This window comes from Aythya ferina (genome assembly GCF_964211825.1).
Source record: "Aythya ferina genome assembly, chromosome: 2".
Taxonomy (NCBI): domain Eukaryota; kingdom Metazoa; phylum Chordata; class Aves; order Anseriformes; family Anatidae; genus Aythya; species Aythya ferina.
The window spans coordinates 3,742,845-3,761,316 of NC_140297.1; the positions used below are offsets into that span (position 1 = coordinate 3,742,845).

The window sequence follows — 18,472 nt, forward strand, 5'->3', positions numbered from 1 at the left end:
TTTTTTAATCTATTTCTGACAACACTAAGTTGCAACAATCTTCACGTCCCTGCTGCCTCCACCCCACAAAGTTCAAAGTTTTATTTTGCAGCTGTGCTCAGTTACATTTGTCAAGTTATGTCCCACTACAGAAAAACAGATTTTTTCTACCTATTTGAGCTCACATGCTGTGCCTTGGACACTCCAAGGGGGAAATGCATGCCACTTAGACATTTTGAAGCTGCCTGTCCTCATCACTTTCATAGTCTCCCATTTGAGAGCCAGAGCAATTGCATGTGAGAGATTCTGGCTTCTTTCTGTTGATTGCAAGGGCAGTCATGAGTGCTTTCCTATGGGGCAGGTACTGAGCTCTTAAATGCCTACAGATGTGTCTAGGCAAATGGGCGGCAAACATTTTCCACAAAGTTTGCATTGTAAAACTTGGTTAGACATGCTGTTTGTGTCCCTTTGCACGCTTGTTCCACGTTCATACCATTGATGACTATTTCCACACAGGACAAACAGACACATGCAAATGACATCTAACATTGACTCAGGAGTAGCAGGTATTGTCCCATGGACAAGACTATTTCATAAAGCTCACAACTATGATTTCTGAATCAGTCCTGTATAATGACTATGGGAATGATGGGTGAAATGTAGAATTACCCCAACCAGTTTTTCACCATTCCACTACGAAACCCAAACTCCAAAATATTCTTAGATGTTTTCTACAGCTTAGACATTAATGGCTTGCAATATGACTGAACATGTTTTACATCAGAATCTGCAAGAATACACTCAGCAGTTTACTTCAGTGGAGAAAAAATACATATATTTTGGATTAAACTTTTCATTGAGGAAATCAGAAAAAATATTAATGCTTAAGTATTTATTTTTCCATTTTGAATGTACTGTATTTAATTGAATTTATCTAGATGTCCATGTAAATGAACATTTTGTCCATGAAATAAAGCATTTACCTCGCTTTCAAGTGAAGGTTTTAAACTACCCTGACGACTCCCTTCTTTACTGGATTCTAGGAGAACATTTCTTCAAACAGCTCCATTTAACTGTACAGGGATGCTTGAAATAGTTTCAAAATCAAAGGAAAATATATCTCAGTAGATTAAAGCAGGGGCCAAAAGCCATACTTGCATTCAGTAAAGCTCCCCTAGGGACCAGCTTGGCACAAGGATGCTGTTCTATCATTAATAAGCATTGTGCACAACAGCCCTTCAGTCTGCAGCCTATTTAAAAACAATGCCAAGTGAAAGAGGATGAGAAGACATCCTCTTTCAATTCTTCCTCTTCAAGATGTGGGATGCAAATTTCAAGCAGAATATGCATCTTCCCATCCCTTTCCCTGATCTGATCACTCATGTTCAGAACCTGACAGTCTTCCATGGGTCCCTACACTTCCATTAAACACAAAACCAGGACCTGGCATGTGAACGAGGAGAGGACCTGCAGCTACTTGGCCAGACCTCAGAGTCCCCTTTCAGCCATGGAGCACACCCTTCCTTCTTCTGCTCTGCCCCCAGGACAGAAGTGATTTTGACTGATGTATGGGAGGAAACTACAGTGGCAGGGCTCACTCAGCTGGGAGACTGGGGGTGACTCTCATCAAGCTATTCAAACACTTGGTTGATGGAATTATGCTTTGGAAATACCTTTTTCTCTTTATATACTAACATAAGAACTCAACACCAGCTGGAGAGAATCCAGTCACTGCCCTGCTCCTGCAGAAGAAGGGGTGAGAAATGGCAGTGGTAAGGTAGATGTGAGGCCAGGGATGTCAGCCTGCAGGCCACGGAGAGAAGAGGGTGGTCCCTTACCTGAGGTCTGATTATCCATAGCGATCTCTGCCAAGCACTGGCTGCGTTCCTCTTCAATCTCCAGGATGATGCTGCACTCTGGACGCGTGCTGGACACCTACAGAAAGGGCAGAGAAAAGGAGAGTGAGCAAAACCCATCTGTACTCAGGGACGTGTTCCTAGGGATTCACGGCCAGCCAAGCTCTCCTGAGCCACAGCACAATGGGGATATGCATCCAGTCTCATTTTATGTTTGTTTAAGAGAAGGGGGTGTAAACCAGTGCCTACTGAAAAAAATGCATTTCCCTCCATGCCTTCTTTAAAAAAAATCTAAATGTTATTTTTTATTTTTTATTTTTTATTTATTTTTTATTTTTTTATTTTTTTTTAAATTTTTTATTTATTTTTATTTTTTATTTATTTTTTGATTATCAGGAGGAATTCCATTTCTTTATGCTCCAGGAGCTCTGCCTGACTAGCCTAACACTGACAGCTATCTAGGGCAGGAAGATGGCAGCTTTAAAATTCATGCCAAGAGCAGTGGGATCTGTGCTTACATAGTTTATTTCCTCCATTCTCACATGGCCTGCCTCCTGGCTTATGCTAATTCAAAGCAAAACAAAACCCAAATCAAATAAGAACAAAATCTCAGATGCAGACTGGGAGATCAAGGAGCTAAAACACAGAAAATTCCCAGTAACATGACTTTTTTTTTCCCCCAAGTGGTTTCTGCTAAGTCGGATCTAATTACATTGTTTTTGTAATAAAGCCATGTCTATAGATGCACAGGTAATTAATCGTGGCCTCCTTACATCATGAATTTCATGAACTGCTTCAATCACACAGTATGTATCATGACAATTTGCTTCCAAAAAATGGAACCAGGAGCCGGAGAGGGGACCCACAGCACAACCCTGCTAATATCCCCAACATGCTCCCAGTTTGGAGAGAGCACCCCACTTCATTGCTTTGGCAAAGGCAAGCTGAAATCCAGGTCCCATTATGCAAGGCACCACAGAAAACCAAACACAAAGCCCAGTCTCTTTCAAAGAGATGGCAAACTGCATTGAGCTGGAAGAAACCTATTGAGCTGCAGAGAGATGGTGAGGGGGAAATGATGTGGAGAGAGCAGAAGTCTTGGCCTGAGTCTGTGCAGTCACTGCTAAATACAGAAAAGACCCTGAGTTGGTAACAGATTTGAGAGGCAGGGTTAGAGCCTGTCCCCATTAAAACTCATTGATTCAGTGTTCACTGTTGGTGATTATCTTTATTTATTTATTTTTATTTTTTTCTGAAAATAAGCAGAGAAAGGAAGGAAAGAACTTTTCACGTCTCATTTCAAAACATGAGCTACTTCCCTACTCATCCTCTAGCCAAGGCTAGAAACCAGAAGATTCAGAAACCCTCTGAAGGAACAATTATTTGATGTAATTTGCCCCTTGGATTGAAATTATAAGAAAATTGAATGTATTACTTTTTATTCTCACCATCTCTTATTAATCCAACCAGCTCTCTTCCCTCTTCCACCTCATCTCTTGCTCAGACTGTAGTTTCCTTTTGGTGGGGAACGGGCCTTGATTAGTAGTGTATAGACAATTAATTATGTGGTTTTCCAATCAAATTAAAACAACAGCAACAAAAACAACATGGCGTGGGAGACTTATTTGGAGTTGTCTTGGTACTCAAATATTTATTTTTTTTTCCAAGGGAAAACAGCACTTTGGAATTTTTATCCTGTCTCATTTAAAATATTGTAGGTTCTTTTTGTTTTAATTTACAGCACTTCTTGCCTTTTTATTTTAACTGTAAATAAAATGCACAAGGGGTTTGCTGTAAAAAACAAAGATTGAGATGTTCTGCTCTCAGAACATTCTGACTTTTTCAAGGGAAACTTAAAACTCTCTGGACTTAACCTATTGCCAAATTCATCTCACATTTATAAATAATTTGAGTTTTCACTTTATAAATTAATTCATCCATCTCTAACTTTGATCAGGGTTGGCAAAGTGTTATGTACTCTTACAACACATTTTTCTAATTTTTTATGCAGCGAATTTTCTACTGAGCCCATTAGCAAGTACTTCACCATCTTTCCTGCACTAAAAATGCATGCCTAAATTGGTTGATTGCATATTTACTCCCACTACCTGATATTTACTTTTGAGCAAATGTTCCATCACCTTTCAAAAAAAGCAGAGCCAATACATTGTTAGTAGTTTCAGAAGTGGGCTTATGATAGATTCAGGGAAATTTGTCTACAGATATATTTTTTAAAATCTCATCTTTTTCCATCCAGTCCTAGAGGAAATAAATCTATGTTAATCAAGACACAGTTGATCTGGCTTACATAGTGCTGGTGTGAGCTTTTAAGCAAGGTGGATGGCTCTAATGACTGGAGGAGTACTTAGGTGCCTGGTCCCCACTGGTTTTAAGCAGAGCAGGGCACTGCTCTGGCACTGAGGTAGGATTTATATGATGATGCCCCAGGGTAGCCCTCCTTGCCAACATCCTTCCCTCCAGGAGTGTGTGGCCCCTCGTAGAACATATATTGGATCAACACCACCCAGATGCCACATAGATACAATAAGCTTCCTAAAATAGCACAAGATACCTTTTATTTTTAGAGTATTTCACCTTCTTTCTCATTGGGACACATCTTCCCTTCTCTTAGTTGGGTAAAAGCAATGTGTTTAGTATGAACTGATTTTTACTATTCCTTCTAGTCCACAGAGAGCTTGTGAGCATCAGCCCTGAAGGTTTTCATGTCTCTTTGATGACTGGAGTTGGACCAGTTCAGACTAAAATACCTACTATTTAGCTGGAGAAGGCCAGTGATGTGTGAATTTAGTGTCTAAAAGACCTTAAACTGAATCATCAAGGTCAAACAGACTCACGTTTGAAGCCTTCTAGTTTACGGCTCACTCTCTACATTCACTAAATAAGGAAATAAATAATTGCAGCAATCCTACTTCTACCTCCCCAATGATAACACAGCCCTCACATATCACAGCTGTCATTGCTATGGGCTAACAAAGACTGCAGAAGAAGAAGAAAAAATGGTTTTGGACACCAATAGGAAAGAGAAAAGCATTTATTTATTTATTTATTTTTATTATTTTAGTAGGTCATCAGTTCATCTGGCCTGGTGGTGAACAGGGTGACAAGTTCAGTTGCCTGAATTCGTTTCCCAGTTGACAAACTGCTTATGACTGCAAAGATCCCACAAGAGCTGGGAGTCTTGCCTGCTAAAATGTACCTTCCCTGAGACCAGAGTTTAAATAACTCTCCTTTCTTGGTGTACTGCTCCCAGAAGGGAATGAAGTAGACTTTATAGATAGCTTGGTATGAACTCACTTCATTGCTTCCACAGCTTGGTCTTTTTTTTTTTTTTTCTTTTTTTTTTTTTCTCCCTGTGGAGAAGGCAGAGATTTGGGATTTTGGCATCTTTCACAGCAGAGGGGAACTGGCCAACTGGCCACACAGACACAGGGCTAAGGGCTGCACCAATTCACATTTCCCACACAAAAAGTGTAGAGAAAGGGAAAGCATGACCATAGCTTTGGTTAGATCACATTAAAATTAGCCAGTGAACAATAATCCTTTTTCCCTGGCATGTCCATCATGGATGTGTAGCTAGCTCAAGCCCAGTACACCCTCCCTTCCTAAATGCCCTCATGGAGAGGATGAGTTACCATGTAAAAATCGTGGTGGATTTGTCGGGGCCATTTTCCCAGTACACACACTGAAGCCCTGAGCAGAATGATGAAGGGAAGTTGGTTTTTTTTTTTTTTTTTTTTTTTTTCTGGATGTGATTTACTTTAGCTCTGAATTGTGCAGCAACTCCCATGTGGAATTATCCCCAAAGTCTTTATTAATGAGAGCTTTCCTTCCCGTGGGATCTCAACAATTGTTAGAGGATTAGTGAGCAGTCTGGTAATGCTAAGAAAGCCATTGTGTACACTCTTTTAATTAAATACAATCTAAAGGATTGTCATTGACTGAAGGAGCCACAGAAATATTCAGTTTCATCTATGTTGTCATTGGCAGGGCCAGGCTAGCCATGCGGCAACTCCTCAAAGGCAGGTAGGATTCACAGCAAAGCCACAGCTACAGGTAAACAGGAATAGGAGCTCACAAGAAGTAACATGGGACCCAGCACCTCCTTTTCTCCTGATCTCAGAGTGTCACCTGGAGAATCCAGCAGAGACGGTGACTGTAGTGACCACAGTGACAACAGCATTTCAAGGCAAACAAGGGAGGGGTAGAACAGGAAAGCTTACAGAAGATGAAACCACATCCCTCACCCATTTCCGTTCAGTTCCCAGAGGCTGTACAATAGTGACACATTTTTCTGAGTGGTCTGAATGAAGAGACCTTCACAGAAGCTATGGGGAGGCAGTAAATGTATTAGACAAGAGCCTCAGCTGCCTGTAACACAACTTCACAGTCACTGCTTGAGGCAGTGTTGAGGTTTCTCAAGTTTTTTTTTTATGCGGACAGCAAAGGAAATGAAAGATTTTAGCAGGTAAGTCTTATTCTAAGCCTCAGCAGCATAGCCCTAGAGAGCTCGAGCTATGCCAGAAGAGCTTACCGCTAGCTTCAGTCCAGAGACTTTCATTTACGCTTATTATTTGTAGGAACACAAGACTGAGGGAATTTCTTATGCAACAGTCTTGGCTCTGATTTCTTCCATAACTTCATTCAGCTCTGTCTTAAAACTAGATTTGCAGTTTCTTCCTTTTGAACATCCTCAGGAAAATAGAGTTTTATTCATAACAACCTTTTCAGTTAGCCAAAAAAATACTGTGTGTAGTTCAAGTGCAAGAATGAGCAAAGAGAGTGGACCCACAGAACATACTAACAAAGGTTTTCTATCTGTAGTGATGGATAACACATTTTTGAACACTGTCAAACCTAAGAGCTTCATAAGCTCTGGTGGTCTTGAGGGAAAAAAAAAGTTATAAATTATTTATGAAGTATTACCACTGTTTGCTCTTCTGAACTTTGTCTAAGAATCAAATGCACAGTACAAATGTCATGTCAGCAAGGGGAAGTAAGCGTTACATACCAGCACTATAGACAAAAAGAGAGATAAGACCATGCTCAAAACATACAAAGCACTCTGTGTGGCCTTCATAGGGTCAATAAGGAAACTACAGTTTCAGAACTTGCAAAAACAATTAAATGTTTTTAAGGAGAGCCAAGCTATACTCTGCTATGATCTCAGCTCTTGTAAGTACACTACTCTGCAACCAGCCCTCGGCAAGGGACTCTCAGACTAAGGGTAGTTGCATGTGTCCTCAGGAAATGATCCCAAATAAAAGAGGTCCAGGCAAATACCCAAGTATCCTTACTCTGGGTTTGCTCACTCAATTTTATGCTTCTGCCAAATATAATCATGCCAATAACAGATCTATCATTTGACAAGGAAAGCAGATGTTTTTCTTCCAGCTCATTTAAGCAGGCCGTGTTAAACAAAGACAACTTGGCCTAATCAATCTAGGAGCTTGGAGGCATGGAGACTTCATTTAGTCTCATTGTCCCCTCTGTGTGTGAGGGCTTGGGAGATCAAAGAAACATGTGCAGTGTTTTGCAAAGAGCCTGAAGAACCAGAAGGAAAGGGAAGCTGAGCAGCTGTGTTGTTTAACTCCTTACTGACAAGCTTGTATATCCCTCTGTTGGAAAGCTGAATTAGGTTCTCAAGCAAGAAGCTCTGCCCTGGCACTGGAGTAATGACACAGAGAGATTAAACGAGAGGCAGCGATTCAGAAAATTCCCACTACTGTGTAGGAGACAGCTCTGATGACTGGGTAAAAAAATTTAGCTCCTTACTTAAAATTATCATCTGGAGTAGCTAAGCATGAATTTCCTTTCCAGGAAGCTCAGATGAAGGACTTCAATGTAGGTTATTGCAGAAAGAGAGAGCAGCTTCAAGACTGAGATCAGTGGTGTTTAGATCTATTATTTAGGGCACAGAAGAGCAAAGGGCTGTAATATCTCTCCTATGGTTGTGAAAAAAAACAAGCAATGAATGACAGTGATTATCCCAAGGGGCAGCAAAGGAAGGAAAAAGGGGGACTCCACTACCTGACATCTCTAGAAATTGGAGTGCAGCAAAGTAACCTGCAGGTTGCCCTGAAATACAGGTCACCGACTGCTTCTAATTTCCTTTTACTTTTGGGTTTAAGGAACAGAGCCTGGTTGAAGAAAATTCTTCTTTTCTTAAAGGTTGTTCCAAGTATTAATTACTGAACTGATCAAACCTTCTGGAGGAATTTCACCTCCAAAGCTTCTGCTCAGGGAGTTACAGGAACAAAAGAAATACAGATCCAGAACTGCTTGAGCCCCAGGACCCAGACACATGATTTTTGGATCCAACAGGCAAAAAGCACACATCTCTAATGTAGATACCTACATCTGCCTGTTTCACATCAATTATCCTTCCTTGCCTGCAGACAGAAGCAGGCATTTTCAGGGCATGAGTCACCTCAAGCTACAGGAACTGTCTAAAATAGGTTAGAGGAAACATAACCTATACTGCTTCATCCAGGGAGCCTTAGGCAACTATTTGAGAGGTGGATGTCTACATTCCAAATACCTGAAGTTGAATGAGAAAACCCACAGACCTGGGCTCATTTCTAAGTCGAATGATTACACTTTAGGTAGCCCCATCATTCCCCAGTGTACTCCAAGAGTAGAAGAGAGATGGTACCTGTCAGGAGAAGTTGAGTGAAAGACTAGTAAGCATGCTAATAAGTTTATAGGTTGTATTGTTTTCAAGATCCATTGAATTTGAAAGGCTGTTATTCAAAAAAAGATACTTGTCTTCATGAGAATGTGCAGGTACCTATTAATCCTTTCCTGAATTGCCACCCACCCAGCACTGAGTCATCCAATGAGTAGCCACCTCTTGACTGCTGTGCACAGGAGAAGTAGTCCCCAACTCAACTCAGAAGAGACTTTAAAGCCCCAAGTGGGCAAAATCCACTTGTTGCTTATGCTCATTCCTGTCACCTTAGTCCTGGGCAAGACCCTAACTCCTGACAAAGCCTCCATCCATCCAGGTCTGATTCTCGCCCTGGCCAAGCCCTGGGGCCCCCACCCAGTCCTGCCTTTTCCTTGCTGTATCCATCTATTGATGCTTAATTTCACTCCAACTGTGGCACCAGAATCTTGTTTTCCTTCTAGATCCAACCCAGACATGACCATCCAACAGGTACACCTGCCACAGTATTGAAGAAGAGTTGGATTCATTTGCTCAGATGGCTCCAGAAAGTTGTAAGACTTTGGGTAGGGGTGAAGAGCAGAAGGGATTCCCAGATCTGGAGCAATGGAGAGTGGCAGTTTGAGCAACCCCCTGGGGAGCTCATGGGCTTGTAAGTGTGGAGACTGTGGCAAAAGAGCTTGATCAAAATCACAGTAAAGCTCCTGCAGTCTCTTCCCTGCACTTCATGTTCTCAGTCAGGCCCCACTGCCTGGGAGCTATGTACAGCTGTCAACACACAGAACTCCACAAGCCTCCCAGAAGGCTGGTTATTGGATATTATTTATAACTGGGGAGCAGGATGAACAAATCTGGATGTTCTCAGGAATTCTGCAGTGGTCTGGTTTGAGGAACCATAGTTTGGGTTAGAAACGTGCAATGTTTTTTAACTTTAGGGAACTGAAAGCTTTAAGAATGTCTAGAAATGGCACTAATCCAGAGTTACTGCACCACCAATATAGCATAGGCTGGAGTATGCTTGTCTTTGAAAGTTCAGGCTTTTTGTCTTTCCTATGCATTTGGGAAACAACTGTGAAGAAGCAAGGTGGCAATGTTATAGGGCAGCCCAGCAGCCAGTGTCCTAGGCATGGCCTTTTCTAGGCAGAGGTGGCATTCTGAAGCTCAGTGGCATCCAGCAGGGTGGGCTTGCTGGCATTTATTATGGCACAGCCTTAACATCTCCAGCTGAACAGTCAAAAGTGGGGACATTCAGCATTTGCAGCACTTGGCTGCATTTTTCCTGAGCTCACTGAACAGTCAGTGACTTCAGGGCATGGATCTTCCAAACTTCCCAGCAAACATAAGAAACGGCAAACTGTGTGTTTTTTAATTGAGCACAGGTTTGTTAAGGTCAGCATCAATTTCCAAAGAGCAACTAGGAGGAAATAAAGAAGCAAAAAAACACAGAACACATAATAAAAAAGACATGTATATAAGAATTCCTCTTACAATATATGTCATCCTCCCAGCAGTAACCACAGTATCTTTATACAATACAGTTGGTGATAAGGTTTTAGCCTCCTTGGTTGTCAATATTTTCAACATTTTTAATTAAACCAGCATTAGGACAAATATCGTTGGATTTTACTATTCATATACTACTTCCCATCCTGAAAATGCACCTCTAAGAGGGCTTGTTTGTGCTACCATTCAAACTTCATATTGAACTCCATGTATATCTGGAACAATCTATATAGGCATTTTATTTCAAAGACTGGTTATATCCAAGGGGGAGTCCAGAAAAAAAAAATACAAAAATATTGGCAAAAGATGTGTTTGGCTCATTCAGAGATGAGGAAAAAAAGAATCTCTCCTTTTTCAAAGGAAGCAAAAGGGATTTAATCAGCAAGGCTCTGTGTGAGGACATCACCTGTAGATTTGTAAGGTATCCTTTATAAAGCATCAGAGCTCTCTATAAAAAGATTTCTCACAGACAGCCTAAAGGATCCAGCAGCAGCTTCCAAGAAGAGCCTACCAAGACAAGATCCCTACTGAGGCTGTATTTGAGAACAAAGGATTGAGTCACTACTCCTAATAATGAGGGATTCAAGAGCACCCCAGTGATTTGGAGACACACCAAGAACAAGAGCTGCCATCTTTGATAAATCAGCACAGGGCCACTCCTCTCTTCTTTAGCTGAGGATAGAACCAAAGGGTAAATCACCTTGCTAGAAACATGTGAGGGAGTGCAAGGTTAGGACAACCACAGGGAGTATTGCTGCAGTGAAGAAAAAAAATTACAATAATGGAGAAAACCATTCAGAGGGCAACTGAAGAGAACCTTACCTAAGATAGTGCAGGACAGATACGCAGAGGCAGCCTTGATTTAGAAGAATAAAACTTGCTGGAGATCACTGTCTGGTTTTGCAGAGCTCTCCTAGAGAAATGCTTTTAATTGCATTTACATTTGGGAGCTTTGGATTCAGGTATTTTTGATGCCCCTCACCCTGCCCAACGGCTGGTCTATATAGAGAACACAGTGTATGTAAGCAATTGATAAAGAAACACATCTTCTCATCAGCACTTAATAGACTGACTGATGATGGAGATTTTAGGAAGGATTTACATTCCTGGAGGAGACAATCAACAAGAGCTGAAACTATCAGAATCCATTCTGAACAGTTTTCAAAGTGTGAATGGTCAATAAGGAAACCACTTCTATTTAAACATGGGAATAACTCAGAAATCTGGTTCCACTCTTTCTGGCTGAGAAGGATTTAAATCTACAGGTTAAGCAGGTTGTAACATGAGCCTAAGAGCCTTAGACACACATGGAAATATAACAAACATGAGATGACATATACACACACACTGTCTAAACCAGGCATACAAACATTTCCACTTGAAGAGAGCACTGATGTCTTTGCAGAAGCCTAAGGGCCACACCTAATACCTCTGCCAGACCCAACCACCTTCCACTTAATCACTCTCAGAAAAGACTCAAGATCCCCAGATGCAAGGCTGCTATGACAAGGCTGCATCTCAATTATTGTCACTTTTGCTGAGTACACAGCTGAGTGGCAAGTGAAACAGATGACCAAAGTGAAGCGTCAGGTACTAGAAATATCTGTATTACAAATCAAAGCACCCACACTGGCAATTTCCACAATATGGACATAGCTATACTTGGCCAGAAGAAGGCTTATCAATGGCTTTAAAGAAGCAAGGACTTCAGCCCCTCATTTATTTCATGGTCTCACTATGCCAGCTTGGCTGTTAGTTATAGCTTTGCTTCCCATCAGTCCCTGATGCAAAGTCAACTCGCAGATGTTTTCCACCATGCAAATAAATTGTGATGAACTGGCTACTCAGGCAGATAATTAATTCTACTTTATTACACCGGGCATTTCCTTTCATCATTCCTTACCAGATAACAACACAGTGGGGGAAAAAAAGCTCAAGGGGAAAATGTTTCTGCTTTGTTTATTTAAAAGGGGAAGTGTACCAGGACACAAGTGACATACAAAGAGATGTAAGTGTTCGGACGGCAAAACTGAATCTTAGCAGTACAGCACCACCAGACCTCTCACAGGTGATGCCAAAGGCTGTAAATCTCAAAAAGTTTTTACAAAGGGAGTATCTCTAGCCTCTTTTGACGGGTGGAGAAACTGAGGCAGGGAGCCTAGGATAAACCATCAAGTCAACAGATAAAACAACAACAACAAAAAAACATACCCACAAACAAAAATATCAGATGACTACATTCAGACGAGATTTGTCATATGCCATTTTATGCTGATGTCCACCTTTGTCTGAGGAGAGGTCCTGCTTTGTGTGGAATGCTTAAATGTTTTAGTGATAGGACAAAGAGTAATGGTTTTAAACTAAAAGAGGGTAGGTTTAGATTAGATATAAGGAGGAAATTATTTACTATGAGGATGGTGAGGCACTGGCACAGGTTGCCCAGAGAATTTGTGGGTGCCCCATCCCTGGAGGTGTTTAAGGCCAAGTTGGATGGAATTTGAGCAACTTGGTGTGGTTGGAGGTGTCCCTATCCATAGCAGGGGGGTTGTACCACCTTTAAGGACCCTTCCAGCACAAACCATTCCATAATTCTGTGACTCTGTGTTCTCCTCAACATATCCCAGTCAGCTAGCAAAGAGCTAACAGAGAAAACGAGAAATTGGTTAGAAAAAACATTGGGAAATGAGTCAGCCCTTGCCCAGTGGGAACAGGAGAAAGACATAAATCTCATGTTTTGAATATTAGATATGAGGAAAATAATAAATTAAATAATTAAGAACATAAAAGCTGAGGTAGACATGAGGAATAATCAGGAAACCTGGGCAGCATGGCTGATGGCTCTTGGAAGAAAAATGTTCAGAGAAACACAAAAGGCAAAAAAAGATGAGATTTATGCTAGAAATTTGGTCTTTGTTGTTAGGACCAACATAGTTAAGCAGGGAATGTCTTTCAGTCATATGAATATATAGAGAAAAACAACAGGAGGGGAAATGAAATTACTATGAAAAGTGCTGAAATTGAAGATAAAACTAAATATAGCCCAGAAAACAAGAAGTCACATGCAGTTTATTCTGTTCCTCCTTGCTCCCCCCATCCTCAGCCTTCTGTTCAGTGGCTTCCTCCAACAATTCTGAAGTGAAAATGTAATTTTACTAATAGAAAGTGGAAAGATTGCACATGGGGAAGACAGCTTAACTTGAACAATGAAGAACAACAGGACTGACTGAAGGCAAATAAGGCTACACAAAGTGTTACACATGAGTTGAAAGCCACTACAAAGAGAACAACGTAGAAAAATTGAATGGTTTGGGCCAGAAGGGACATTTGAGACCATCCAGTTCCAACTGGGCAGGAACATCTCCCACCACACCAGGTTGCCCAAAGCCCCATCCAGCCTGGCCTTGAACACTTCCAGGGATGGGGCATCCACAGTTTCTCTGGGCAACGTGTACCGGTGCCTCACCACCCTCTGAATGAAGAATTTCTTCCTTATAGCTAATCTAAATCTCCCTTCTTTCAGTTTAAGGCCATTACTACTTGTCCTGTCACTACATTCCCTGATAAAGTCCCTCCCCAGCTCTACTGTAGACCCTCTTTAGGTACGGGAAGGCTGTCTAATTTAGGGAGAAGGATAAAATGGGGGACATTTTCAAATGTTTTGCACAAGTCCATGTAGATGATATCAGTTGCTCTCTCATCCACCAATCTGTAACCCTGTTGTAGAAGGCCACCAGATTTGTCAGGCATTACTTGCCTGTAGTGAAGCCACACTGGCTGTCACCAATCACCTCCTTATTTTCTGTGTGCCTTAGCACAGTTTCCAGGAGGATCTGCTCCATGATCTTGCCAGGCATACAGGTGAAACTGACTCAGATTGGATAGTGGGAGTGGTAGCATCTGGCTGAAAGTCAACATATGTAATTTTTTTTTTTTTTATACATATATATATACATATATATATATATGAAAGAAGGAGGGAAAAAAGATCCAGACACCTATTAGCAAGTTAATCTGAGCACATAAGTATACATTCTTTTGAACACCACTTGAAGGAAAGAACAATTGAAAACATCATAACAAATGGAGTTATGGATAAAATACAACCTATGGTTTATCAAAAATAAATCATGGTATTGTAATTAATAGCTTTTTTTTTTTTTTTTTTTTTAATAAGGTCCCTGTTTTGTTTGTTTGTTTGTTTTTGACAGAGGAAAATTGATGGATCTGATCTTTTCTATCTTCAGTAAATAGTCTAATTGCATGCCAGAAGGAAATGACTGCCCTAACTATTGATATGGGGATTAACATAAGAGCTGTGAGGAAACCAAGAAAGTTGCAAGTGTGAACAACATTCTCTTCACATAGTCTCTGTCTCAAGCAAATACTTCCTGTGGCATTTTCTGAACATCCTCAGAGGGCAATGCTTGGTTGCTTCAGTGAGCAGGGGGGTTCAGAATCTGTCACACAATTATACATGCCTTCAAATGACCAATATGGCCAATGCAGTTTTGCCTACAACTGGAGATGAAAGCAAGGACCCTTACACAAAGGGATGGAGAAAGATAATTTAAAGGATGATGATGGTGCTTCTAGTAAATGCCCAGCCAACCTGGGAAATTCCCCCTCAGGGAATGAATACTAACAACTGAACCACAGAAACACAGTTTAAAAATAGGGATGAGTGTGAACACAGTAAATTATAACAAAGAGATCCTTGCAACGTAGATTCAAGATAGCAATGATGAGACAGACAGGATTAATCAGCCCTTCACAGTCAGAAAGCCAATAAACCCGGATTTTCATTCCTCCTCCATGCCTTGGCAGCACCTGTCTGCTCTGCAATTTCTCATCCAGAACCTGATATTTCCTGGCTTCTTTCCAGCCTCCTTTGATGCTGAATGCTTGGTCACATAAATTCAAGTGACAGCAGTGATACCAGACAGGTGTTCCAGAATCTGCAGTCCTGCAGGTTAACTACACTAATGTTGGAAAGACAGGGGAGAAGAAGGAGAGGGCAAGAAAAAAAAAAAAAGAAAAAAAAAAGGAGAGAGAGAGAGAGAGAGAGAGAGAGAAATAGTCACTGAAACCAACCTTAGTTTTGGGGAAGAAAGTATGAGAACATGCCATTTTTTTCCCCTTCAAGGGCAAAAAATTCAATTTTTTTTTTTTTTCCCTTTAAGCATTTAAGCTGAAGTAGATGAGGGAGAAGCAGTAGCATGCTGAGTAACAGCAATGTTGAGTACTCTCAGTAAGCCACCAGTTTTTCTATCCAAGTCTTAAAAACGTCCAAGAATGGAGACTTCACAATCTTTCTAGATGACCTGTATCATTGCTGCACAACCCTCATAGTGCAGAAATTTGTCCTCTGTAAAATTTCTGTAGATATATTTTGGATAACCCCCTGGGGAAAACTTGAACTCAAAGAGTAGTCATACTATTACAACTTATGCAGCAAAAGGTCAGGTATATAGTTATGTGCCCCCTTTCTCGTCTTCAAAAATAATAACCAGTAAATCTGCACTGGGAGGGTTGGTTGTAAAACACAAACTTCAGCCAAAGAGATTTCTATTGGCTTCAAAACAGCCAGGATTTCACCTAAATTCCAGGTAGCTGGCACAATATAGATCCTGGCTAACTTGCTCAGCAACACAAGAATGGTATTCTAAGAATGATTCAAGGTCTGGAAAAACTGCCTGCAAGTGCGAAAACAAAACATCTCAGCTAAACTTACCTAGTCAAAAAAAAAAAAAAAAAGAAAAAAAAAGTCTAATCAATCACAACCAGTAAGTGCCTAAAACATAAGACGATTTCCTACAGAGGATAACTACGCTGAAAAAAGGCTTAACAAATTCCTGTGACTGAACTCTCTAACGAGACAAATGTGGATTAGAAATAAAGCACTGCTTGGGAATGGCTTAACACTGACTGGCATGACTTAGTGGAAGAGCCTTTCCAGACTGACCCTTCAAACCAGTTGGGTTTGCATGTCCAAAACAGATGCTGTTGGTCAGGGCTATGCAAATGGTCAAGACCAGATTTCTCTCAGTCTTTTGATTGTATTTTACTGTATTTTTGCTCAGATATTTTTAACTCAGATATTAGTTACAAGTTATGTCAATGCACAAGTTTAAATGGAAGAGACGGACAATTTAGAAAAATCTCTGTCTGCACCTACAAATACATACAAATACACACATTTATGTCAGATATGTCCCCTTTGTGAAAGAAGCAGGGTAGTTTTGTTCCTTGTTTCAAAAGCTCTAAGTCAGGTCCCTGGTTCCATAGAACAGAGGATAACTGAAGATTTGTGGAGTTTTATTTGGAAACTGTGGTTACAAGATGATTTCAAGCTGGCCAAGAGAAAAAGGAGCAGGTGCAATCGCTGGGATTTTTTTTTTAACCATTTAGCTAACACTTTCACAGACTTCAGATTAAAAAAAAAAATAAATTAGGATGGTTCTTAAGGGATGAACTATTTTATCCCCATGTGATATAGAAATAGTCCCAGCAGTGGCTTCTGGTAACCTTTTGTCCCATCTTCTCCCAGAGACAGAGACTCCACAGAGCCCTTATTGTCCCTAATCAATTCCTGGATTTCTCTACAATCTACCATCACACAGATTTTGGCTATCCGTGACTGCAGTTTATGGAGTGAATTCCTAGTTCTATCCAGACTGGTTATGGAGAACAGATACTATTTTTTTATTATTATTATTATTACCTGCATCAGCCTTTTCACATGCTTAGAATCATGCATAGAATATCCTGAGTTGGAAAGGACCCACAAGGATCATCAAGTCCAACACCTGGCTCCACACAGGAGCACTCAAAAACCAGACCCTATGTCTGAGAGTGGTGTCTAAATGCTTCTTGTACTTGGCAGTCTCTGTGCCTGGGGAGCCCTGGGGAGTCTGTCCCCTCCCACTGCCCTGGGCAGCCTGTCCCAGTGCCCAACCACCCTCTGGGTGCAAAAACCTTCTCTAACACCCAGCCTGACCCTCCCCTGTCCCAGCTCCATGCCATTCCCTCGGGTCCTGTCACTGTCCCCAGAGAGCAGAGCTCAGCACCTGCCCCTCTGCTCCCCTTGTTAGGGAGCTGCAGGCCACCATCCCTCAGCCTGCTCTGCTGAGGGACCAAACCAAGGGACCTCAGACCCTCCTCATATGTCTTGCCCTCCAGACCATTTATCATATTTGTAGCCCTCCTTCGGACACTCTCTAATAGTTTTATGTCCTTCTTATATTGTGATGTCCAGAACTGCACACAATACAAATCGGGGCAGTGCAACCACTTCCCTCATCTGGCTAGCAGCGCTGTGCCTGATGCACCCCTGGGTATGGTTGCCTTGTTGGCTGCAAGGGCACATTGCTCACTCATATTCAACTTGCTGCTTACTAGAACCCCGAGATCCTTTTCCACAGGGCTGCTCTCTAGCCCCTCATCCCCTGTCTGTACCTATATCCAGGACAGTCCCATCCCAAGTGCAGAATCTGTCACTTTCTTGTGTTAAAATTCATGTGGTTGGTAACTGCCCAGCCCTCTAATTTGTCAAGATCCCTCTTGCAAGGCCTCTCTACCCTTGACGAATTCAACAGCTCCTCCTAATTTAGTATCATCCACAAACGTATTTAGAATGCATTTGAGTTCTGCGTCCAGATCATTTATAAAAACATTAAAGACAACTGGCCCTAAAATGGAGCCCTGGGGAACCCCAGTAATGACTGGCCATCAGCCTGATGTAACCCCATTTATTATAACTCTTTGAGCCTAACCTGTCAGCCAATTCTTCACCCATTGTATTATGCATTTATCTTGCTCTACGCTGAACATTTCACCCAGAAGGATATTGTGAAAAACAGTATCAAAAGCTTTGCTGAAATACAAAAAGATTACATCAACTGGCTTCCCTTGGTCAACTAGCTGGGTAACATCGTAAAAGGAAATTAAGCTCTACAAACAGGACTCTCCCCTCATGAACCTGTACTTAAAGACAAGTTGTGATTTCACCCCTCAGTGTTTTGTTTTCCAGAATAAACATCCCAAGTTCTTTCACTTCCCCCCCCCCCCCACCATTCAGACCTTGCATCATTCTTCTGACCCTGCCTGGATTCTCTCCAGCTTGGTCCAGGGCTTTTACCCAAAAATGGACATATGTTCTCCAGTTAAAAGTCTATGAGGGATGACTTGCCACTTCTTTTTACCATAACAAAAGTTCATTTGCAGCTTGTTATTATTTATGTTACTTACAGCCTAATATAATAAAGAGACAAATGAAAGTGGGGCTGCCTACATGTTTAGCACCCGCTCTGAATGCTTCATTTTGAAAATAAATTAAAACAGGCCCAAAAGATGGAGAAATTTGGATATTGTAAGTGGTGAAAAGAAGCTAACCAAGTTGGGGAGTACAAGATGTTTCATCAGGAGCCGGAACCAAATACAACTCTTTCAG

The 18,472-nt window shown here is 41.3% G+C and overlaps 1 protein-coding gene across 1 annotated transcript in view; it reads right to left on the bottom strand.

Moving 5' to 3' along the window:
* VIPR1 (vasoactive intestinal peptide receptor 1) overlaps positions 1 to 18,472 on the bottom strand; it is a 115,741-nt gene that overhangs the window by 75,449 nt on the left and 21,820 nt on the right. The window contains exon 2 of the mRNA XM_084508726.1: positions 1,818 to 1,914. Within this exon, the coding sequence (XP_084364852.1) occupies positions 1,818 to 1,914 (97 nt within the window). The remainder of the gene's footprint in view (positions 1 to 1,817; positions 1,915 to 18,472) is intronic.